General features: G+C 38.3%; 2 protein-coding genes and 1 pseudogene across 5 annotated transcripts in view; 2 read left to right on the plus strand and 1 right to left on the minus strand.

Annotated features, from left to right (window-relative positions):
- ACAP2 (ArfGAP with coiled-coil, ankyrin repeat and PH domains 2) overlaps nucleotides 1-14268 on the plus strand; it is a 167877-nt gene extending 153609 nt beyond the window's left edge. For all 3 annotated transcript variants that reach the window (XM_082626128.1, XM_082626130.1, XM_082626129.1), the window contains 4 exons: nucleotides 89-198; nucleotides 1483-1593; nucleotides 3804-3865; nucleotides 9743-14268. In XM_082626128.1, coding sequence (XP_082482254.1) covers nucleotides 89-198; nucleotides 1483-1593; nucleotides 3804-3865; nucleotides 9743-9843 — 384 coding nt within the window. In that variant the 3' untranslated portion in view covers nucleotides 9844-14268. The remainder of the gene's footprint in view (nucleotides 1-88; nucleotides 199-1482; nucleotides 1594-3803; nucleotides 3866-9742) is intronic.
- A 4582-nt stretch (nucleotides 14269-18850) lies between these two features.
- LOC309806708 (heterogeneous nuclear ribonucleoprotein D-like) lies at nucleotides 18851-19748 on the minus strand (annotated as a pseudogene). The gene has a single exon. The product of its transcript is annotated as a heterogeneous nuclear ribonucleoprotein D-like (transcript).
- A 2010-nt stretch (nucleotides 19749-21758) lies between these two features.
- XXYLT1 (xyloside xylosyltransferase 1) overlaps nucleotides 21759-25149 on the plus strand; it is a 196846-nt gene continuing 193455 nt past the window's right edge. Inside the window, exon 1 of the mRNA XM_082625145.1 lies at nucleotides 21759-22360. Coding sequence (XP_082481271.1) covers nucleotides 21857-22360 — 504 coding nt within the window. The 5' untranslated portion in view covers nucleotides 21759-21856. The remainder of the gene's footprint in view (nucleotides 22361-25149) is intronic.

The following is a 25149-nucleotide window of genomic DNA, read 5'->3' on the forward strand; positions in this document are numbered from 1 at the left end:
AATAGAAAGGCTATTAGAGTAAAGTAAATACTCTGTTAATAGAAATATATTGTTGTTTCTCCATTGTTATCTTCTTTTTTCCTCTAAGGGCTCTTTGGTGACATGCGAGTTTCTCCTTCAGAATGGTGCTAATGTGAACCAGAGAGATGTGCAAGGACGGGGACCACTGCACCATGCCACTGTCTTAGGGCACACGGGGTAAACTAGTGCTTATATATTTAAGTAGATTTTATTTGGAAAAATTATTTTGAAATAATGTTTTGCTCTTTCTCAGGTTAAGATTGTCAGCTAGAGCTTGTAAAGTGTTACTTTCCTTGACTTATACGGTCATGCTGGAACTTAAAATTTTTTTAAATTTCATTCAGAAAAAAAGATATGGTTACTTTTCAGATAAGAATATTGCCAAGCTTACTTTGAACTTTACTAATTCTTTATATAGATCTGTTTTAGTATTTAAAACTGTGGTGAAGTTGTGGTGATTTCATCAGACAACTTAAGTCTGTATTTGTGTATATTTATGCATGTACATACATTATGTACATAACACATACATTTTGGGAGAGCTTTGTAACTTTGTAAATTTTAGTTTTCCCACAAGGTAGTTAATTCTTATTTTGTGCTATTGATGTGTGACTTCTGGAGCAATATTTAGATGCACAGAACAATAAAGCCGTAAAAATGGGCTTTCTACTAGAGGGTACAAATAAAGTCAAAATATTGGCCTTATATAAAGTTTGTGTCATAGGTCATTGTTTTTCAATAAAACATCTCAGGATCTCCAAGTCTTATTACCTGGACAAACAAGAAACTGTCCTTTTTTAATGTTTATTTATAGCATCTTCTATTTTCATCATAGCTTGTTTTGTTTCCCTCTATTAGCAAGAAGATTCAGTTCAATAACTTTATCATAAAGACTCTTCTCTACTTAAAAATGGTTGTATTTAACTCATCCTTTGTATTTTCTTCATAATCATAATTATTCCCATTTTACTTTATAGACTCCATTTATTCATTTTTTTCATTTTTGTCAGTTTCTTCAAGTTATGAATATTTGTGGAATACAGCGGCAAGATTGCTTCCCACTCGTTGCTGTTGTATTATCGTTAATGTTTTATGATGTTAACATTGCCTTGGCTTTCTTCTTTCCCAGATAATGACCTTGAGTGATTTTTGTTTTATTTATGTTTATAGTTATCTGTGTACATCTTTTTATGATATTCTTCGAGGGTAGAGACCATAATTTATACATCCCACTATGCTGTATATTATCAGGTTAAATGTGAAAATATCATGAGATTTATAAAATGTTGATCATGGTAGATTTTTATTATTAGGGTCAATATTCAGTACATCTTTGTAGAATGAATCAAGAATTTCCTAATGAAAATGTTATTTCTTTAAGTAGCGCTTTTTATTTCTTACGGTGAATACTAATTTTTTTTCTTATCGGCAATATCTCAAAAACGCTGTTCCCTTAAACAGGCAGGTATGTTTATTCCTAAAACGAGGTGCCAATCAACATGCCACTGATGAAGAAGGGAAGGACCCTTTGAGTATAGCTGTGGAAGCAGCCAATGCTGATATAGTGACCTTGTAAGTGTTTTCTTTTCACTTGATTATTTCCCATACACCGTATTACTTAATACAGGGTTTAAACCTAGAGTTTCATGTGTAGGCATGAAATTTAAACTTGGTTCTTTACTAGAAGCCATTTACTTCTCTAAGCACGTTAAATGCATGAAGCACTTTACATACATGAACTTACTTGGTTCCCACCTCAACCCTGTGAGGAGGGTTTTATTATTATCAGCCTCATTTTATAAGGAAGCCAAGCCACAAATAATTTGAGAAACTAGTAAGTGGTAGAGCTGGGATTTGAAACCAAGAATTCTGGCTCTAAAACCCATGTGCTTAGCCACTTCTGTTATACTGCCTGGCCAGTAGGAACAGAAAATCAGTAACTTTTTCTGATTCTTTAACTCTCAGTACAGTACTGGGGTGGGAGTTGGATTGGTATAGTAACAGGCAATTTTTCGACTACCTCAGGAATTAGAGGACTATAAGCAGGGAAGCCAACTGCATTGATGTTAGTAACTTTTGCAGTTGCATTTCTTTTGGGCAGTGATAATTAGGGGACCTGTTTGTACTTATTTTTTTAAAGAATCATTTGTATGAGTACTCTATTTTGAGGTAAAAATATTTGTTTTGGAATGTTTGAATACAATTTAACATGACCTACTAAAGAAAGAATCTTGAGGTCTTTATTTGATTTTCATCTTAGATCAGAGTTGTTCATTACACTTGGAATCTAGGAATGTGGTTGTCACCTACACTTCGTTGTTATGTAGGAAGTCTCAAGCATATGTTGTATGAATCGCTTATTCATTCTATTCTGAATGAAGCCCAGGATTGCCGATTCCCTGTTAAATAAGTAGAGATAGTTCCATCTATGCTACTGAATTTTAGTCACTTACAGATAGAAACTCCCTTGACTGTCTTGAACTCCTGAGCTCCCACTGAGAATTCTTGACTTGCCATATATCACCCCTCCCTGACCCTTGCCAGATTAAAACAAAATGAAAAAACAGAAGAGCAAAACATATTTTCTCTGTACTTAGCTTCTTTTCCTCACTGGAGGGGTTATTGTTATTATGGAGACTATTGTAGGAAAATTTAGATCTATTAAATCATTATAGACTTAAAATTGGAGAAAGATAAGTTATTAAAGGAAAGATAGGAGTGATATACAGAGACATTAACCCTGGCTGCAGCTTCCCAGGCGATTCTTACAGTAATGGCCCTTCTTCCCCCAAAATATGGTTCCAAATTGTCTAAGTTTTCTCATTTTGCTTTATATGAGGACGTCAGTTTTACTTACAGTTTTCTGAAACAGGCATCCTCTGTGAAAAGTCCAAATGCCAAAAAGGGAGACTTATCTTACTATTATTAATTCACACAATGGTTGGAAAGGAAATGGCAGGGAATTGTGGTACTTTGAAGATAAGAAAAGCCCATGTCAGATGCGGCACCTGCCAGAGAGAGCATGTTAGAAGAGGGTGACAGAAGTCTGGGAAGGCGATGAGGATTTGGCGGCCTGGAGGACAGGCAAGAAGTACTGAGTAGGAGAGGGGCACCACAGGTAACATTTGCCTGTTTCAAAGTGTTGCTTAAAGTTAGTAAGAAAATGAGAAGAAATTCTTGTTTTCTTAATCCAGTGCTACAGGTCTTCCTGCTGCCAGGATAAATAACCCAAAAAAGAATGTATAATCAATATGGTAACCATGCAAAAATCTTGGTAACCTGTGCTCACTTATAATGTCTGTAGGTCAGAATATATCCCCAGTATTTATAGATAACACATGCTATTTATACATCTGGAACTACCGTCCCTCAGGGTGAACCAGAATGAACTTATGACAGGCTGTTGCTTGCATTCTATAGAAGCAATAGTTTCAGCGGATGGCAGTTAGAGTTTGACAGGTTGCCTTAGGAGCCAGGAATTATCCGTGTCTGGAGGGAGTAAGCTGCTAGAGGAGCTGCCAGGAACCTGCTTAAACAGAACTGAAATGCCCTGTTAGAAGTCTTTTATTGTCTTCTCTCATGGGAATTGTATAAGATAAAATACAGTTATCTTTGTATCTCAGATTGCTGGGCCTGATAAACTAAAAGTACTTTTGTTTCAGTGGCAAATACTGGTAAACGAAAAAATTACATGAATACGTCTTAGCTGCGTATGTAATTCATTAGTTTATGAATATCTATATTGTATAACTTATCTAAAAAATTCTTTTATTTAATTTTAGGTTACGTTTAGCAAGAATGAATGAGGAGATGCGGGAATCAGAAGGACTTTATGGACAGCCAGGTCAATATTCTACTAATAACCATACTGAAATGCAGTATAAGAAATGCATCCAGGAATTTATCAGTTTACAATTGGAAGATTCATAGTTCTTTAGCAAACTAACTTAACGCTACAGAGTTTTTATAAATTACTTGTAAATTGTGAGTTGTTAGGTGTATACTGTACTTACTGAATTCTTGGGAGTGGCTCACTCCCGAGCCTTTAAAAATCCATAACTATTCCTATTACAGAACACATTTACTTGCTGTATCTAACTCTGGCTGCTGACTTCTTCATCTGCTGTACAGATGTCTTCCATATACATTCCAGAGCGGCGAATGGAATGATAACGTATCTTTATACACTTAGAGCAGCACAGCAGTCATTTTCTTTTTGGCTGTCAAGTGAATATAACAAAATTGTTTTCTTTTTGTTATTCAGGGAATTTCTATAAATTGTGTTCAGGGAAAAAAACAAATCACTATGTGTTGACATATAAAAGTCAGTATGGAAAATGCCTAGAAGAAGTTTATTAAATTAAGAGTTCCGTATTTGATCTAAAAATGAGTGGAAGGTTTAAGAATAAAATTTACCAGTAGGTTAAGAAGTCCATAATGCAAATGGAGTTAGTTTAAAAGGTATAGGGAAAAGGTCAAATTTTATCTTGTACCTTTGCCCCAAGTAATTGTACAATATCTGTTGGATAAATGGAAGTAGTTAGAAGAATATTTCATGAGCTTGATGGCAAAGTAGACGTATTCTTATTAGAGAGAACTCAGGATCAGCTCAAGTCTCATTTTGAGTAATTTTTGAGTCGAGATGTCAAGAAAAGCAAGAAATGTTGCTGATCAGATTTCTTTCTTTGATGAACATATCCTGATTAGACATTCTTCACAAAGAAGAGAGTAATAATTAGATCTCCAGTTTCATGAATTTGAGTATATGAATTACTAATTTATGTGTTTTAAATTCATATACATGCTGGTTAAACATTTAGGAATTCATGACTAAAATAATTGAGAATGTTCAGTTTTAAGTGAGTATGTTTGATTTTTTTTCAATGACTATTAATATATTATTTTAAAAGTGGCTTGTGATATAATCTATCTTTCCTGTTTAAGTATGTTTTGAAATTTCTGCACTTTATGCTAGCTTCAGCCATTTACTTTTATTTTAGCCAGATTAATATATAACTAAGATAAATATGGGGCCATTCCTTTCTCAGAGGACTGTATTTATGACTTATTTTTGGTCTAATTTAATAGGAACAAATAAGAACTTTGAGAATAGAGGCACTCCAGCTAGATACTTCTAATCTAGGGTGTCCCACTTTAATCCTATGGATCAGACAGTACTACTGACTCATGATGTACCAAGATGTAAGAGTGCTGATCAAGGGTGAAGTCTCAGCGTTAATTCTGAATTTCACCCATTTGTTTTAAACTTGAATGTTAGACTTTAAATACATTATAATTTTGTAACAGATATACACTTAAGTGATAGTATTACTAGGCCATTTTTGAGGCCTTTATGTTTAAGCACTTTAAAATGAAAATTATTCAAAGACTGTGACCTGATTCGTGAGATAAGAGTGAACTTCAAGATTTTAAGTTAAACAGTTTTTTTTTTTTCCTGACATTTTAAGTGTAAATGTTTGGTCAGCTGCTCTTTCCTTAAGGTGTTTGCTGATGAAGCTGCACCCAGCTGATTAGTCAGAAGGTCGGTGGGTGACTTTTCTCTGCAGCTGGGAAGCTTGGAAGGACAGGTCTTCTTATGTTCTTGCAGCTTCTAGTTCCACTTAAACTGCTCGGGCTTCTGCCCCCATCTAGGAGCATTCAAATGTCTCTTTCACTGTTGTTTTATGTATAAGTCTATGAGTATATACCTTCCGCTCAACAGTAGAAAAACAGATTTTTCCAATTTATTTGAATGAAAATTTGAAGAAAAGGCTTATTTTAAAAAAACAAGCTTGGGTTTCCCTGGTGGCGCAGTGGTTGAGAGAGTCCGCCTGCCGATGCAGGGGGACACGGGTTCGTGCCCCCGTCTGGGAAGATCCCACATGCCGCGGAGCGGCTGGGCCCATGAGCCATGGCCGCTGAGCCTGTGCGTCCAGAGCCTGTGCTCCCAACAGTGAGAGGCCCGTGTACTGCAAAATAAATAAATAAATAAATAAAACAAGCTTTCCCACCACTCAAGTTTTAGCTTAGAAAAGATTAAAAAATAGATGAGAAGTCTGGAAATGGTATATCAGCAGAATAAAATGAGATTCTGATTTGGTTATAATTAGATTTTAAATTCATTTGGGGGTCTCATAGTTAAAGCAGAACAACCTTATACTTATACAGATGACATGGTAAAATGGCTCAGCAATTGCTCTCTGGCTACTTTTCCTTTATGAGTCTTGGGAGAGCAGATATTTTTGCTCAGGCAGCAGGTCTTTTGTCTTCTCTGCTTATCACTGTAAATTTCCCTCTCATAGATTTTGGTTGGTTGTTTTATCTAGATCCTTTTTTTTGTTGCCTAGCAATAGAAGGAAAACTTCAGAATTCTGGGTAGTTTTAAAAGGCGGGTATTTTCAATTTTTTCATGATGAAGAGCCCTACCATTAAAAGACTCAGATATAATCTTTGGGAATGATGGACCTATTTCTAGGAAACCCCACTTTTGAACTGTCTGTCTACAACCCTACGGACCTGAGACTCCCTGTTTTTTGCAAGGCGACTTAAGAGCACACATTTCCTGAAGGGAAGATGTATCCTTCTTTGTCCGTTCCCACAACTCATACGACTGGGTGGGTGAGTGCAACATCACGCTGTGCTCTCAGTTGTTGGAAACCAGTTTGTTGGTTCCCACGGTCTCTGGCTCTGTGACTCCTCTTGATTGTTGGCAGAGTTTCTCAGCCAGTTGAAAATCACTGCTTTAGTGAACCACTACCGGTTACGTGAGTATGTTGCTGATGAAGATTGATCATTGATCTCATCAGTTACACAAAGGAAGCTGTAATCAGCCCAGAAGGGGCAGGATCATACACTGCTCACCTGGGAGTAGGGTCTCACTAGCTGCCCTGTCTTCGAGGGGAGTACGTGATGAGAGCAAACTTAGCAAAATCTCGGATCATCACCGCTGTTGCAGTGCTTATTCTGAGTACCAAAAGTCAAGAACTGTTTTAAACTATCAGTGGAAACACGGCAGTCCACATTTCAAAAAGCTCAGAACCGTCCAGGCGCGTGGAAGACTTAACGTTCCGAAGAGAACTAAAATGCGATGAAGTAATTTAAAGAATATAACTGAGTATTACACATACTGGGTGGTTAGTTGTTTACTGTTTATAATAGACTGTTAAATGTACTCACATGAACTTTCCAGGGCAACATATTCTGGGTTACTGTTTATGTATTCTAGCGTAGACAAGTTATATTTGCCGTGGGAAACATTCTAAATGATTAAAATTGTATCTAACGAATCATATTGAAGTTCAATTTGTGTTAACTCTATTAAATATCTTAGTCACTATTGTTATTGTAACGTTGGCTTTCTGACAACACATTTTGAGGCCTAAGAAAGGTATTATATTGACAAGTCCCTCAATTAACATTCGGTTAGAAACTGAAGGTTAACAAAAAGTTTTGTGTATGTGTGTGAAGGTGAGACTTCCTTTTGTATTGTATTAACTCTTTTAAAATGTGTTCAGTACGTGAAACCAATGAGTCGTGTACCACCAACACTTTCCTTCAAGGAAGCATTTAATTCAGTGAATTAAAAAAATCTTATAATTTGTTTTGCATGGTACAATGGTTCTACTAAAATGTACTTGTGTAGTAGGTACTTTAAAAACAAAAACTGGGAAACCACAAAAAGAAAAAAAAAATCCCACAACCTGTTATACAAAATATGCATTGCTGATAGTAGAAGCCATATATTGCCATTGTACCGTTGTAATACTTAAGATTGCTCACCTGGTGCTATCTGTAAACTATTTGGCATTAGCGTCTATTAGATACTTCTTCCTATTTCTTCTTGAATGTATAATGTGTGCCTTTTAAGTTATTTCTGGTGTTGAATGGTAAAATCAGTGTGGTATTTTTGTATTATGATCTGCACTTTACACTTTCTTGGAAAGTAAAACTCCAGACTCTCCAGTTTAAATAGTATTTTTAAAATATTTATAATGTTTACAATAAATATTTTAAATATTTGAATTCAACATCTAAGAATAAGAAAAAAATTTAAATATTTTATATGGTCTGTTAAGTGATGTTTAATGTTTGTCTCTTCTCAGTTTATTTTATATCTTTTAGAGTGGCTAATAATGGGAATAGATTGTAGTTTGTCTTTTAATGTAGGGTAAACTTTTATGAAATGAAACATGGGTGTAATTGAATTGTCTTACCCGTTGTTCCACCATATCAACCTTTATTGTTTTAGTAACAATAATAGGAGTTAGATGTTCCTCTTAGCCAACGTATTAAGGTTCTCTTCTTACTGTATTTTTTCTTTTTAAAGTAGATTGATTGATTCAGGTCATGAGAAAATTTCCAGGGCTAAATGAGAAACTACGTAGAGATTTTAATAACTTGCTTTTTACATTGACTAAATATTAAAAGCATTAAATTTTTTTTATTGAAAATCTTGGGTTATGCTGTTAGACCTTTTACTAGATCTGTATCCCCCTCCCCCAGATTTTTTCTAATTCTCTGGCTTTTGGTATGACATCTATTGCCTCAAAAACATCTCACTTTTTAAAAGCTGACAAAACTTACTGCGCTATTAACAACAGCTGTAGCAATGAGTGTGTAATCAGATGGATGCAAAGGTATCTTATGGGGAATAATTATAAAACCACGTTCCAACAGTAGTCATCTAAAACAGTATGTGACAGTTTAAATTCTCTTTTCTAAATCAGAAAACAGAATTATGCCCAGCTTCTGCATAAAGCTAATATGTTTAACAGGAAGCATTTTGATGAATGATTCATCCTGAAAATAAGATTTCACTTTATACAAATCTTTTGTCTGAGGAGTTAGCCTGTATGTGTGTTATATATTTAGTTTTTCATTGCAAGAAAAATAGTATTCAATCCACTATAATGCCAGTATCTATAATCTTCTCTACAAGCATATTTGTACGTATAAACATTTGTATTACTCTAATTTAACAGATGTCTTTGATATTTATTCCCCTTTTGTCATAGCATCCTTGCTCATATGACCTACAGTAAATGAAAAACTGACTAAATGTGAAATGATTTTAAAGTCATTTTCTAGGCTTTATTATTTTATAAGCCTAGTAAAAAGTGGATTAGGTGCATTGGTTTTAGTTAAGAATTAAAGTTTGAGTAAAGACTTACTTTTTCACATGCTATTTAAATTAAAATGCCTTTAATTAAAAGATAATATTAAAATATGAGGCTTTTTTTCCCACATGGTTATTAGTTTTGTCTTGCTAATAACTTGCATCAACAGAAACATTAGTGTTTGTTTTTGGTCTTTTCTTTTGGCCTTGATCGAGGGAAATATTTATTTAAAGAATGCCTTGTTTATTTAGAATGATGTGACTTACCTCATTTAGAATGACTTTTATTTCTCGTGTGTTAATAAATGTATTTCTTTATATTGCTTTAAAACACTTGCATCTTTGCTCTTTTCTAACTCTGAACTTTCCTCTGTGGCTGCATCTGAGGTGCTTTTTTCAGGTATAGTTTTTTTTTTTTTTTTCTTCCACTATATACTTTTCCAGCACTTATATTTAGTTGGTCTTTTTTCTTCCAAAAATGCTCAGCTGAACAAAATTTTAATGTAATGAATTACAAAATAGTTACTAGTCCTAAAAATGAATGTTGTTTATTAATACTTTCAATTGTATAAATTTTAAAAGTCTTCTCATTTTACTTTCATGCAGGTGATGAAACTTACCAGGATATTTTTCGTGATTTCTCCCAAATGGCATCCAATAATCCAGAGAAACTAAATCGTTTCCAGCAAGATTCACAGAAATTTTGAATTTTTTTAAGAAGGGGAAAATAGTAAATCTGGTGACTCCCTAAAGTATACATCTGAAAACTCACAGATTTTTACTTCTTTAATTCTACTTACTTACTTTTAGTAACTGTTGAGTTGTTTGGGAAAAAGGTACCCGTTCATTGATATTTTTATAAATCAAAACATAGATCTCTAGTACTTGGGAGAGGAACCTACCTTAAGACTTCTTTTATTAAAAATTTTTTTAAAAGCCTGTTTAAAGGGCTATTTTTTATAGATTAAAATTTAAATCTAGACTTAGGCCACCTCTAGGTTACAAGATGCTAAGAGTTTAGACAAAATAATCTTTTTTTCCCAGTGGGTGGTAGCGTTGACTTTTTTTCTTCTGTGCACCGTGCCCAGGATCGTTCAATCAAGCATATCGGCATCGAGTGGGAGCCTGATGTCCTGCCTGACTTGAGAATATGTCTTTGCTTTAGCTTCCCTGATGTTGGTGATTCAGAAATCGTTTTTTTTCTGTTTGTTTGTTTGTTTCTTGGTAGCCTAGCTGTCATATACACAATATGTAATTTAATTATTAGAACTAGAGAATATATGCCCCCCCATTTGCTCATAAATGCAGTTATATTCCTCAGTTATTGTCCAGTACTTTAACGTACATACAGTGGCTGTATAGATTGACATAACTCAGTCCTTTAGATTTATTCCATTTTATGAAGGAAAAAAAAAAGCCCTTGACAATAGTTTTTTTTTAATTACCAAAAGAATCTCATAGAAGTTGTAGCTCTTCATTGTTTAGTTGATTTCCTAAAACCTTGACAAATTTATTGATGTAACAAAACTGTGTTTCAGAGGGTTACTTGAATGTTGCAAAATTATGCTTTCATCAGATTGTAACTATCAAAGGAAAAGTTGACTTACAATGTAGAACATTTTTATATTTGAAATGTGTCCTTTTCCAGATACATTTTTGCTGTTGCTCCTAGTGAAAAGAAAAATCTCTCTGTAAAAGGAGTAAAAAAAAGACTCAAGTTTTTTTAGCTTATACTAAAATATACAGCAATAAATTGCTTTTTAATTCTTCTAACATCTCTCCTGTGTACTTGTTGTACACGGTATACATTCTTTTAAATTCTAGCATCTATATAGCTTTAGTATTTGGTTATATGAATCACAGACCCTTGAATTCCAAAATATTATGGGTATACTAATGTTCCAGGTATATGCTACAGATTAGTCTGATTCTATCTTTGATTGACGTATCATGTCAGGAATATAAAATAAGTAATTTGCCTTATGGTTTCTTTCTAATATTGTCATAATTAAGTTTAACTTTCTTTTTCAAGTTACATGTAAGTAATATTATTAATCCTCAGTTTCTAAATGAGAGGTTTTTAAACTTGAGTTGCCAAATGAGTACAGAAATTATATTTCATTGGGTAGATAATAAATTTTCTAACATTTTCCCACCAGTAAGTAGAGTTTTCTAAGTTGACTGAACATCAAATCAGAATCTGTCTAAACAGGAATTATACTGACATAAATTCACATCACAGAAAAGGTTCCATATTTGTTTGGCCAAATTGCATGCATATAATGCTTATTTAGTAATAATTGCTGTGTATTAGATAAGGATACAAATATATTTAGGGATTATTTCTAAGGAAATGCTAACTACCAAAGCCTTGTATTTTAATTGCAACAATGCCAGGAACCTTAAGTCTTTCCTGTTTCACCTCAGAGTCACAGGTCACCGGGCTTTGCAAAAGTCTGATTTGTAGCATTTTTATTAGTGTACTTTGAAATTAATTGTTCGAAAAGCTCAAGGAGAAGGAAATATGTTGAGAAAAGAAAGAAACAAAGAAAGGAAGAAAGAAAAAAAGAGAAAAGAGAGCCTCACTTTTCCTTTGTAGCGCCTATTCCTGTTTTGCTCCTAGGAATTCATCTGACCTTTATCTGAGGAAGCCTAGGCAGTTTACCTTTTGGATCCAGCCTTTGGTCTTCAGATCACCTCTGGGATCTCTGGTTGTAAAAGCAATCCTTGATCATACTCTTAACTCCTGTGGCTTCAGTCATGAGTTGTTAATGTGGCAGTAATTAGTGTCTACTTAAATTTAATTGTTAGAGATGTAATTGAAGTACACTAAAGATCATGGTTCTGAATATCTTCAGAGAAAGTGAAATCTTTAACAGTACAGGGAGCCTGTACGTACAAAAATATACTTATGTGGCTTGATTTCTTGAATATGCCGAGACCCAATTTGGATTAAATTTGGCAGAAATGATGCAGGAGTAACAGCAAGGTTTTAAAGTAAATTAATGGTTACAAGTAGTTACAGAGTAGGTTGGCTCTTAACCAAGGTGAATTAGCTGTGTCAACTAATAGCCTTTCTGTACTATGTAACAAATCTTAGTTTCATTATGCTGTGAATTATTCAGTATAATATGATAAATTATAGTTTAAACAACGTTAGTCATACTCTTGGGCTTCAGAAATCAATTTGACTGTCCTTTGTTTTCATTCCCTCACTGACCTGGTATTAGTTTCTGATTCCTTATCATTATTCCATTAACTCATTAACTTAAAAGTTAGAGTAATCTCGAAATAAGAATAGCAGTACTATGAGGAATTCATAAAATACAGTTTCATGTTAGAACTAGACTAAAGGTAATTGCATAGTTATTTGCAATTTTTTCATTGTAACACTTACATGTTTCAGATTTCTAAGGTTTTAAAAATTACCTTTGGTACAATCCTTAGAAATTCAGAAATTTCCAGGGATTCACTGTATTACATTGTTTGCCTAATTTATACTGGCCTTTGTAGATTTTAATCAACTTTGGTGTTTACTTTGTAAAACATATAGATTTTATTTGGAATATTACTTTGGTTCTTCATGGGTGCATTTTGGAAAAAACTTATACTTTCACAGTCTGGACAGCTTAAGTTTGTGATGTGTTAAGCAGTATTTTAAAAATATAATTTTACACATGTGAAGGGGGGTCACGATAAACCAAATTGTATTTAAGATTAAATTTACTATCCATTTTGAATAAGACATTCCCATATCACTCTTATATTGTGGAATTAACTTTTCTGTTTGATAGCACTTTCGACTGTGGACATGAGCTGGAAAAATGCTATATTTTTATAGAATTGTCTGTTCAGAATGACTTCAGACCTGCATGATATAGTGGAAAGAGCACTGACTAGTTACCTACTACTCTTATTGGATTCAGAGCTTCTCACAAATAAAATGAGTGTGACGAAACAAGGTGAAACTGTAACAGCATCCCTTGGTGTACTGTTCTGCTGCTCACATCTGCTCACAGTGTGCTTTGCCGTTACTCACAGTAGGACTTCTGATATCTTAATCTAAGAGCACCAACAGTGTCTCTTCTTTGATCCTGGGCTGCTCCTCTTGTTTTACAGAGCGGGTAACTGGTTTGCTGGTTGGTGGTGTAGCTGACACCAGAACCCTTGTCTGACTAGTAGTCAGAGGCACTTTACTCATATCATGAAACGATTTGAAATCATTGTAAAGCAGCAAAATTGGATAATGACTGCCAGCTTTCCTTGTGCTTTGATAACGAAGACTCCAAGTATCCTGGAGAACCTGGATATAAAATTACTTGGAAGGAATAGATTAGGGTTTAAATACGTTAAATTTTAGGGAATTTTATATTTTTGCAATAACAAACATTGATGAAGGCAAAATGTTGTAAAGGTAATTTTAATTCACATATGCTTATCAGTTTCTTAATGCTTCTAAACGAAGACAACTAAAAGGGGCATGGATTCAGTTTAGCCAAATCCTGACATCTATAAATATGATTTTGGGGGCATCCTTTTCTATTTACATAAATTTATCTACTAAAATGAGATAATGGGGGGAGGGAAGTAAGGTTTGATTAAGTAAACTTTTCTCTACATTGCTCTTTTCACTATCTTATGTACTAGATTTTCTTATTTTTCCTCAACACACCTCCCACCTTTTGGGTGTTCATTTTAAACAGGGAAAGCTCGCTACGTTATAAAGAATGTTGGCACCATTTATTTTACACAAAGGCTAAAGGTTAACTTTTGGAAGTGATGAGCTACTTTTCTATATGTGTTTACTCCTGCTTTGTGATGTTTCTGGATCATTCCAGTCATAAAGACTTATTACATGTAATATTTCCTGCTACCTGTGAAAAGGTATATTTTAAAGAATGTATAACCAACAATCCATTTACTTTTTATTAGTATGTAGAGGATTTATTTGTATCTAATTCATGAATGTAGTTTTACTGTAGGATGTCACTGTAAATGGAACAAAGTACATTATCTTTATAGTTATTCTAAAATGTATATTATGTAAGAATTGTAAATATTATACCTGATTAAACTCTTTGTATGCCAAGAAATTATGTCAAGTCAATAAAAATCTCACCTCTGGCATAGTTCTTTTATGCTCAGACTTCCACTTTATCGTGAACTACAATTGCAGACATACCTGTTAACAACTGTCGTGTTTAAGGTCCTGTATTCCTTTCCAATGCTGTCACACTGGTCCAGATTGATCCTATTTGCTGATTGCTTCAACCATGAAATCCATTTTGATCTTTTAAATATTTTCTTCTGCCTGATCACAGAGCTGTATGGCTCCCAGTTCATTAGCTAAAAACCACAAAAGGCCTTTTTTGCTGTAGCTCTAATTTTTTTCTATTATGATTGAGATATCTGTTGAAGTTTCTGATCTAGGCAACACATTTACACTCAATCCTTTTAGTAAACAAACAAAAACATGTTTTTGCATGAAATGAGATTGAAGGAATAGAGGCTTGAAAGAACAGACCTGGAAGTGAATTGCCTGCTTTTGCCTTTCCTTTAAAAGTTAGTTGAAAGCAGACACTTAAAACTTTTCTATGTAATTTGCTTTATTCCACTTCATTTCATTTTCATAATAGTTCTTTGACAAAGAGGATCCAAACTGACAGTAAATGTTTTAAATGAAAACAGCCTACTTTTCGTTATTACAAAACAGTGCTTTTTCATTGTAGAAAAATGTTTAAGTAATGATAAGTAAAAAGAATTCCATCCTAATTCCGTCATCTGCCTGTGATGTTCATGTGTGGCTAGTAGATGGTAGCTACTAGCTACATGTGGCTATTGAAATTTAATTAAAATTAGAAGAGTTCAGTTCATCTGTGGAATTGCCACGTTTAAGAGCTGACTAGCCATGTGCCCAGTGACTACTGTTTTGAACAGGGCAGATTATAGAGCATATTCATCCTAGGAAGTTCTATTTGACAGTTACCGAGTACGGGGCAAGCTGTTACTTCTTTAGTATATACCCTTCTAGACCTTTGGGTGTGTGTATTATATTTATATACATTGGGATCATACTGTTTTGTCAACTGCTTCTTTCACTTAATAAATGAGGAACGAGTTTCTAAGTCCTTAAGTAATCTGCATCACTTTGGGAAGGATTTCTTTAAATGTTTTTATTATGGAAAATTTCAAACATATACAAAAGTAGAGACAATAACTTCAGTAGCTGTTAGCTCATGGCTAACATTGTTTTATCTATACTCCCACCCATTTTTCCTCTTCCCCATTTTTTTTAAACCAAATGCCAGACATTTCAACAAATCGTTGAGTATGTCTCTAAATATCGTATGATGGCGCTTATTATGCAGAATCTAAAAAAAAAATGATACAAATGAACATTTACAAAACAGAGAACAAACTTAGGGTTACCAGAGGGGAAGGGTGGTGGGGGGTTGGCGTTAATTAGGGAGTTTGGGACTGACTTGTACACACGGCTATATTTAAAACAGATCACCAGCAGGGACCTACTGTGTAACTGCAGGGAACACTGCTCAATATTAGGTAACAAGCTAAATGGGAAAAGAATCTGAAAAAGAATAGATACATGTATATGTATAACTGAATCACTTTGCTGTACACCTGAAACTAACACAACATTGTTAATCAACTCTCCAATATAAAAAATTAAAAACATAAAGGGGGAAAAAGGACTTTAAAAAAATCATATCACCCTCCTTAAAATATGAAACTATATAGTCAATATTCAAATTTTCCCAGTCTTAGGTGTGTTCTTTAAAAAAAGATTTTTCAAATCAGAATTCATGTAAGTTCCATTCATTGCAATTGGCTAATATATCTCTTGAATCTCTATAGGTTCTTCTATTTATCACTTTAAAAAATTTCCCTTATAGTTTGTTGAATACATCACTTTTAATGACAGCATCTTTATTTTAGTTTCACTTTACTGATGAACATTTGATTTCAATATCTTGTCATCATAAACCTAGTTCTTCATTACCCTTACGGCTAAATATTTGAGTACATTCTTCCTTATTTCCTTAGGATGAATTCCTAGATGTGAAAATGCTGGTTCACAATGGGTGGATGTATTTTTGAGGCTCATTCAAGAGTCAGGCACTGTGTTAGATACTGGGGATATTACGGTAAAAAAAAGACACACTACCTGTTCTCTTGAAGTCTTGCCTTCTTGCAGGGGAGAAAGATAGGACTGGGCAGTTCATAGGTGGCCCTCATGGGATCCCTGAGGATGGTGCCTCCTCTGGACACTGGACGCGTTGGTGTTTAGAGACCATTCCTCGAGGCAGTGACATCTAAGCCAAGGTCTGAAGCCAGAGAGGTTGGCTCGGTGAAGAGCTAGGGCAGTACTTCTCAAACTGTGGCTCGTAGAAGAGTCACCGTCGAGGCCCAGGCTCATTGAAGGTAATAGGGCCTGAGCCCTTGTGTTTTTACCAAGCTCCCCGTTGTTCCCAATGCCAATCAAAATTTGAGACCCTTGTCTCAGGAAGAAACATTCATCTGGATAGGAGAGAGAACTGAAAGTTCTCTTATATTTTAGTATTGCCAGAGTGCCCTCCAGGAAAGTTGTGTCAATATACACACCCCCATCTACTGTAGAGGAGTGTCTGTTTCTCTGTATCTTTGACAATATTGGGTAGTGGTCAATAAAAAAGCCTGCTAAACTATCAGATTTCTACGTTACATTACAGATGTAGAAATCATACAACAGGAAAAACCATCTCCCCTGGCTAGAAGTAAGAGAACTTGACTGCAGTTAAAGTTAGAACTGAAGGGTCACTTGCCGATCAAGTTCTTGTCTATTTAGTCATATTGTTATACACCCAGATATGTCTATTTTAAGCTGAGAAAATAGCGCGTAACGTCTGACAACACCACATACTTTTTGTTTAAAAAGACTTCCTTTTTGATAAGGGAAAGGACAATCTCAATGTCAACTTGTCATCTAATCATAAATTTGAATTTACAGGATTCACTGCCCTAAAGACACTGTATCTACTGACTGACAACATAACTTAAAATGAAAATCTCCTTTTTGTTCCCTAATGTTACATGTTGAAAGAATTGAACAGTCCCTTGCAATGGTCAACATTGGTACTTGGCCTAGGTGTAAGATCAAATAGCAAAACAGGAGCAAAAGAAGGCCAAAAGCATAACTTGATTGCCCAGCAAGTACAAAGATCATTGGAACAAAGAAAGTTGCAGGCACCAGATAAAAAAAGGCAGGTTCATTAGCATAAAAAGTTTACACTTGGTTGAAGGTGAGGTCAGCTATTCTACACGTTAACATGTATGCCAATCCTAATGGCTAACATGGAACCACAGAAACAAAAACAGACCTTAAATTCTACTACACAATGTAAACTACACAATGTAACTACACAATGTAAAATTCAAAACTGGAATTTACCCAGGTCATCCTCCAAAATCTATAGCTAAAACTGTTTTTCTTTTTAATGCCCCAGGAAGATCTGTTGTAATGACATGAGTTGGTCACACTTAGATTTGCATTTATATAAGATTTAAGGGATACCTTTCCCCACTATTCCTTCTTATGTCTGAATATGGATATGCTTAACTACCCAGCTCATGCAGTAACTGCACTAAAAATGATGAAGCTTACTACCGTGACCTTTTCTAAGAACTCACACCACATAACAGCTAACACCCAATATAGCTTCCTAAAAATGCCCCAACAGAAAACATTTTGTTCAGTTTGGTGCTTGCTGTGACATAATACCAACAGAATAGTGTACAACTAATTTAGTTACTCAGCCACTACTTCAAATATTTTAATCTAACTTTTGTTCAGACTTTAATAACTTCATACCTATTTGCCAAAATCCTTGTGTTAAATGTAACTATATCTGATATTCTTAAACTGTGGCTCCTGTAACACAGTTCAAGTGTTTTTTCCCCGGGGTATATCTAGACATTTTAATCAAGAAAACAAAGGTATGGTATTATGATGAGCCAAAGCTCTTTCCAGCAGACCACTGAATACAGCAAGTCATAACAAATGCCTTCCCAGAGACAAGAACAAAGCAAACTATTTTCTATTCATAACAGGAGCTATCAGCATGCTTTGTGCCATCAAAAGGCTACGTTTCAAAATATAACCAGAAGACTTACGGTCTACTAGAAAGCTTCCACTCATCACAACACTGTAACTACGCCACAGAAACTTCCATGACAACGCCTCCAGATATACAGAGAGAAAACAACATTACTTAAAGGTACGTGGAAGCCTCAGTTAACAGGGAAATGAAGCCTTAGAAGATAGAATACATCTAACAAGAAAGGGGAACAGACTAGACACTGTAGCTGGCTATTAGTAAAGGACCACAGTTTCTCCCTATGGATCAACACTCCCTACAAAATAAACTGTACCTTAATTATCGCTTATTTAAAATGACACTTTTACAGAGCTATTTAGTACCTGATTCAGAAAAACAATCGCATTTATTTGAGGTTTAACATGAAATCATACAAATAAAATTTGTATAAACACAAATCCACATCGAGTCATAACAGATAGCAAAAGACAAAGGAAACACAAAGAAAACTAATTGGCGGCTACATACAGTTGGACACAGTTGTGTCTTGTACACTAGAAAGTTTTAGAAAATAATCATCTTAGATCAACAGAAGACCAAACTGCAGTGTTGTCCTTGCAAGATGGGTTGCTTTAGCAATCTCTTCCTGTTTTCTCCAACATCCCTTTTTAATATGGCTGGTAATTATTTTGGTGATTGCCACCCCCTCGAGATGCCTTGCCATAAGTGGTCTGTTGGCCACTGTAGTCTGCATATCCGTCCATATCCATCGTTCCCGTAGTTATGCCCAGTATAACCATAGCCGCCATAGCCACTATAGTTTTGATCACCACCATAAGCACTATTGTAATTTCCATATCCTTGATCGTAATAGTTATTAAATCCTTGGTTCCAGTTTTGGCCCTGACCTTGGCCACGACCCCTAGTACCTCCTCGTCCACCAGCTGCAGCACCTCTTCCTCCTTTTTGTTGTTGCTGTTGCTGCCTATATACCTCTTTGGTTTGTGCAACTTGGATTTCACACTTCCCAGAACCAATTTGATGATATCTGCTTTCTACCAATTTCTTTACTGGCTCTCCATCTGTATATGTAATAAAACAAAATCCTCTTCTTTCATTTGTTTTTGTATCCATGGGAAGTTCAATATTTTCAATCTCTCCGAAGGCTCCAAAATATTCTTTAGTTTGTTCTTCCGAAGTATCTGGGCTCAATCCACCCACAAAAACCTTTTTGGGGGGTTCCTTCTCCAAGCTTTGGCCCTTTTAGGGTCTATCAATTTGCCATCCAGCTTGTGTTCTTTCAGTTTCAAAACCTTATCAACACTAGCAGCATCTTTGAAATGCACAAATCCAAATACTCTTGATCTTCCAGTGACTGGATCTGTTTTAATTGTGCAGTCTACAACTTCCCCAAATCGAGACAAATATTCAGTCAGATCTTTCTTGCTTGTATCCCAGCTCAAGCCTCCAATAAACATTTTACCGTCATCCTGCTGATTCACATAACACATTAACATAACACATTAATTTTTCTTTATGGTCAAAGAATTGAGGATGAAGTAGCTTGGAGAAAAGACCAGTCTCCTGAGTATTTTCCTGTGTCTACTGACTTCTTATGTAAAATTTCAATTATCTTGTTCTTCATTTGTTATCCATAAATTCCAGGAGTAGTGATCTTATAAAGGTCTGAAAAAATATATTTGTTGAATAAATTCCAGAATAAATGGCAGAGGAAAAATCCACCTTATTGATGGTGTAGGTGGGTGGACTAAAAGGTACAATTCCAGAATTATTTCCCCCTTATTAATGAACAATAATTAGAATGTAATAATACAATGGTAGCACACAGTGGTGGAGATTCTGTGGTACATGTAGTAAAGTCTTAGTGGATATTTGGGGTTTAGAATTTGTAAATACTCTAGAAAAGCTATGGTTGCTAAACTGTATTTTGTACTTGTTGGATATTTACACTTTGTTTTAGAGTTTGGTGTTTCTAGCATAGTTTATATTTATTGTTTACTAAGTGTCAGGCACTATTCTAACTGCTTTTTATCTATTATCTCTCATAACCCTATGAGGCATAAGTACTAATATTAGCCCCATGTTACATAGGGGTATGATTGCAGCTCAGAGAGATTAAGTACCTCCCCTGAAGTCTAACAACTCCTAGTTAGCTGTAAATCCAGCTCTCGGGTGCCTGTGGGAGCAGCTGTGATCAGGGTCTTCCTACTCTGCCATCTTGCTCCCCCCTGCACACACCCAAATCCAGCTCTCTTAACCACAATGTCATCTGCTGAAGCTTGTGGTGAAATACACACAACTCAGAGTCTGAGTTACCACTCTCAGTGCTAATCTTGGCTGGAAGTTTGGGTTTTGGAAGTGGTATGGCTTGAGTGGGGATCCATTATTTACTAGCCAACTAGATTTTGGCACTTCACTTCTCTAAATCTCAATTTCCTCAATTGTAAAGTGCAAATAAGCAAATAATACCTCTACCTCTTAGAGCTGTGTGGATTAAATGAACTAAAGTAATACCTGTTACTAAAGTGAGATAATTCTGCTATTGTTCCCCCCCTCCCAAGGTGAGTAGCATGTATTGAACTTGTTGCTAAGCGTTCTTTAGAGGTCCAAGGTTTTTCAGAGAAGTGTTGCTCCAACTGAAAAGAAGAAGAGTTAAAAACGAGATGAATTGTGGTTCTGGGGACCACACTTTGAGAAATAATGGCATGGCACAGTAAACGGGTGACAGAATTTGTGATTGCATTTGTGCCTGCGTTTTCACCTGCACCTCTTTCAAGCATGCACACCACTTGTACATGTTTACGTAAACACTGTAGTGTGTCATTGGTTCTCAGAAGACTCAAGTTAATGGGTTTTTATGTAGTTGGCAGTGTCCAACTATATCGTCAAACCTGCCACTGTGTGACCCTGGGCAAGTGACCTCAGTTATGCCTCAGTTAAGAATTTGCAAAACTACCGGGTACACATTAAGCCTCTTTTAAAGTGTTAAAGTTAAAAAAAAAAAGTATCCTTTAGATTGCCTCTGGTCCGCCTCAGAGGTGCCAAGTGAGGTGAGCAGGCCATTTACACCTCGGGTGTCAATCCTACTTCACCGAGAATAGGGAGGGAGTTGCTAGTTTAAATTCTTTAGCCCCAGATAGTCTCCAAGGTGTGAAAGGAGTCGGGGAGAGGACTTAAAGCCTTCAAGAAATTAGGGTGGAAAAGGTATATAGAGAAATTTTTTCTTTGTGAGTCCAGTTTAGTCTTTTTGCTACCGAAGTCTTAGCTTCGGTTTCTAGCGTCTGGGGCTGGGCACTTAAGAGGGCCATTTTTCACGGACGGTACAGCCAGCTGGCCTGTATGTCCAAGTCCTCACCGGCTTCTCTGACCATTCTGGGGCGGCTCCTGCGGACCCGCGGCGCAACCCCGATGTAATCCTTCTGAGCCTAGGACCCAGCGGCTGCCGGGCAGCCCTGGTCCCGCCTCTCGGCGCATCAGCGCCCGCGAATTGGCAGCGCGGCTCCGCCTCCGCCATGGCTGCCGCCCGCCACCGGAGCTACTAAGTAGGTGCAGGGGTACTGTTCTCCGCTGTGGCTCCCCGGCCGCCCTGTCCGCGGGCGGGTGGCGCATGGGTCTCCTCCGAGGCGCGCCCCCATGCGCTCGGGCCATGGCGCGTCTGGGCGCTGTGCGCTCCCACTACTGCGCGCTGCTGCTGGCCGCGGCGCTGGCCGTCTGTGCCTTCTACTACCTCGGCTCCGGCCGGGAGACCTTCTCCAGCGCCACCAAGAGGCTGAAGGAGGCCCGCGCCGGAGCCCCCGCCGTGCCCTCGCCGCTGGTGCCGGAGCTGGCGCAGGGCTCCGTGGCGCCGGCCCCGGGCGCTAAGGCCAAGAGTCTGGAGGGCGGCGGGGCCGGGCCGCTGGACTACCACCTGCTGATGATGTTCACCAAGGCGGAACACAATGCCGTGCTGCAGGCCAAGGCCCGCGTCGCGATCCGCTCCCTGTTGCGCCTCGCTAAGTTCGAGGCGCACGAGGTGCTTAACCTGCACTTCGTGAGCGAGGAGGCCAGCCGCGAGGTGGCCAAGGCCCTGCTGCGGGAGCTGCTACCGCCCGCCGCCGGCTTCAAGTGCAAGGTGAGCGGGGCCTCAGCCGGAGGTTCTGGGCGGGTGGCTCGGTCAGCGCGCGCGCCCGGCCAGGCTCCAGGGGTCAGGAGGGAGGTGTCTTCGTTGTACTGCCCACTGCCAACGCCAGTAGAAGCCTAACCTCTCAATCCTATCCCCCTGGCTGAAGTGTGCATTCACAGCACGCTGGAGGCATCGTCCGGGGGCGTGTCCGGGAGCCTCGGTGTTAGCCGACTACCCTGACCACGTCTCCTCCTTTAACTGCGGCCTCCTTGAGAATTGGCTCTCCCCCTCTTTGCTAGCGTTACAGGATTCAGCAGTCAGTGCCTTCAGAGCCTGCCCCTCTTTTTATTCTTCTCAGTCTTTGACTTTTTTAAAAAAATACATTTATTTTATTTTATTTACTTTATTTTTGGCTGCGATGGGTCTTCGTTGCTGCGCGCGGGCTTTTCTCTGGTTGTGGCGAGCGGGGGCTATTCTTCCTTGTGGTGCGCAGGCTTCTCATTGTGGTGGTTTCTCTTGTTGGGAACACGGGCTCCAGGCGCAGGCTTCAGTAGTTGTGGCTCACGGGCTTAGTTGCTCCGCGGCATGTGGGATGTTCCCGGACCAGGGCTCGAACCCGTGTCTCCTGCACTGGCAGGTGGATTCTTAACCACTGCGCCACCAGCGAAGCCCCTCAGTCTTTGACTTTTGAGGATGGAGCAGGTCATTTGAACGTACCAATATGCTTCTGGTGCAGAGTCTGCTGGACAGGGTCTAAGGCTGCTTGAATTGTTCAAGTTACAGTGACATTTCTCATAGCTCATTTCTCCAAGGTATTTCAGTCAGAACTAGTCAAGCCCAAACCCAGCCAGTGTGAACCATCTCATCTCCTCTGTGTGCCCCCTTCTCCCCTACCCTCAAGGGTCCTGAACCCATTTAGAGAAGCATCGGGTTCCTCCCAGGAGGTACAGATAAGATCTGGGGAGAGCAGAGCTAGTCACCTTGTCCCAGGCTGGACCCACCTGCATCCCCATCATCTCGCTTCATTCACCTCCTGGCTCTGCTTGTCAGAGATTGGATTCCTCACTTAGAGTTAATGGTCTCAGTTAAATTGCTTGCCTCGTTTTGACCTAACAGTTGCACAGAGGGGATCCAAGGTCTGATTTTGGGATAGAAATAGTAGGTGATCTTAAAGGATGGAGCCTGATGGTGGGGGGACGGGCGGTGAGGCAAGAGGAGTGTCCCATGTGTTTGTGCCCAGTGAGTGACTAAGGGGAGCTGATGCCAGGATCCTGCAGGGTTCAGGGGTCTGTTGTTTGTTGTCTTCAGAATCAAGTTCTAATTTCTTGGTAGGGCTGTCTATGTTGTTGTGGCCCTGGCTCTCCTCTTCAGCCTACCTTCTTGTCCTTCCCCTAAGTGCACCTTAGGTCTTAACTGTACTGAATGTGCCTTTACGTAAGCTATACTTTCCACCCAGAATGTCCTTCCTTCCTTCCTGGGCCCTTGGCCACTCTTTACTTAGTTTTCACCTTCCCCCAGGAATGTCCATAGACTTGGGGACAATCTGTGCCCAGCCCTTCACAGCTCTCCTTTCCAGCTTCTCCCCCCAACCCCCTTAGCATCAAAAGTTTGTCCTCTTCCCAGAATAAATGAGCCCATCAGGAACACCCAGCATAGTCAGGGAGAGGTACCTGGGCCTGGATTCCATGGTACAGGAGGCCAAGAATCCAGGTCCTGGAGCTTATGGCTGGCCAGGCCCTTGGCACCCACTGTCTGACCTGGGGTTTTTCAGCCTGGGCCCATCACATTTGCCCTATTTGCAGTCTCTGGAAGTAGGGCCTGGCAACCTGTTCCAGGTGGTCCTTGGGACTTTAATGTTTGAGAAATTCTGTGCCAGTCCAAGGGAGAAAACCAAGGGCCCTTGATCATAGGGCCAGTCTGGGCAGAGCTGGGATTTGACCGGCTCTCCAGACACCGCCTTGAAGACCAGCATGTCATCTCTTCACTTTCTGAGTCAGAGGTCACAACTCAGGCCTGTCTTCTCCATTGCTAGGGCTCTACTGTCCCCTTCTCGAGCTCCAGCCACAGTATCTAGTTGCAAACTCAGTGCTTTCCAGCCTACATGCCTCTGCTTCTTTCATTCCACTGTCAGGATACCCTTTCTGTGTGTGTCGCTGAGTCTTGCCCATCTTTGGATACCATCCCCTCCTTGGAGCCGTCCAAGGAATCTCCATTCAAAAGGCACATCTTCCTCTTCCTCGTGTACCTCCCTGGTGCTGTAGACTCTACGACGTCTTATCTCCCATCCCTATGCCTGGCACATAGTGGGCACCAGAAATACTTGTCCAGGGCAGGTCCAGTCCCAGGGCCAGCTTCCCTTCTTGGAGTCTGTGTTTCATGCTTTGACTCCTTCCCTCTGCTGGGCCCAGTTCTGACAGCCATAGCCATCACCCAAGGCCTGAGACAGCTGCAGATGACCTGAGGGAATTGACACCACCCCTACTGAGGCATGAGGAATGAGGGTCTGGGGGCTTTCAGCCAGATGGCTGTGTTCAGGTAAGTGTTTATCAGTTCTAGCTAAAATTGCTCCTGTTCCTTTTGAATGATTTTTTGTGAATCTGTTTTCTGTTTGTGACAAAAGGTGCTCTTTTTGTTTTATTTTTTTCTTTAAATATGTAGTCCTAAAAGGTTTGCCTCATTTTAGTTGTCATTTAATTCTTCCTCAGGTTTGGAATGTGTCTTCTGGTACCACTTCACACATACCTTTCCCTCTACCTGGAGTACCTCCCACCCCGCCCCACCCCCCGCCTTCCTTAACT

The sequence above is a fragment of the Mesoplodon mirus genome (genome assembly GCF_964341445.2).
Source record: "Mesoplodon mirus genome assembly, chromosome: 6".
In the NCBI taxonomy this organism is placed as follows: Eukaryota; Metazoa; Chordata; class Mammalia; order Artiodactyla; family Ziphiidae; genus Mesoplodon; species Mesoplodon mirus.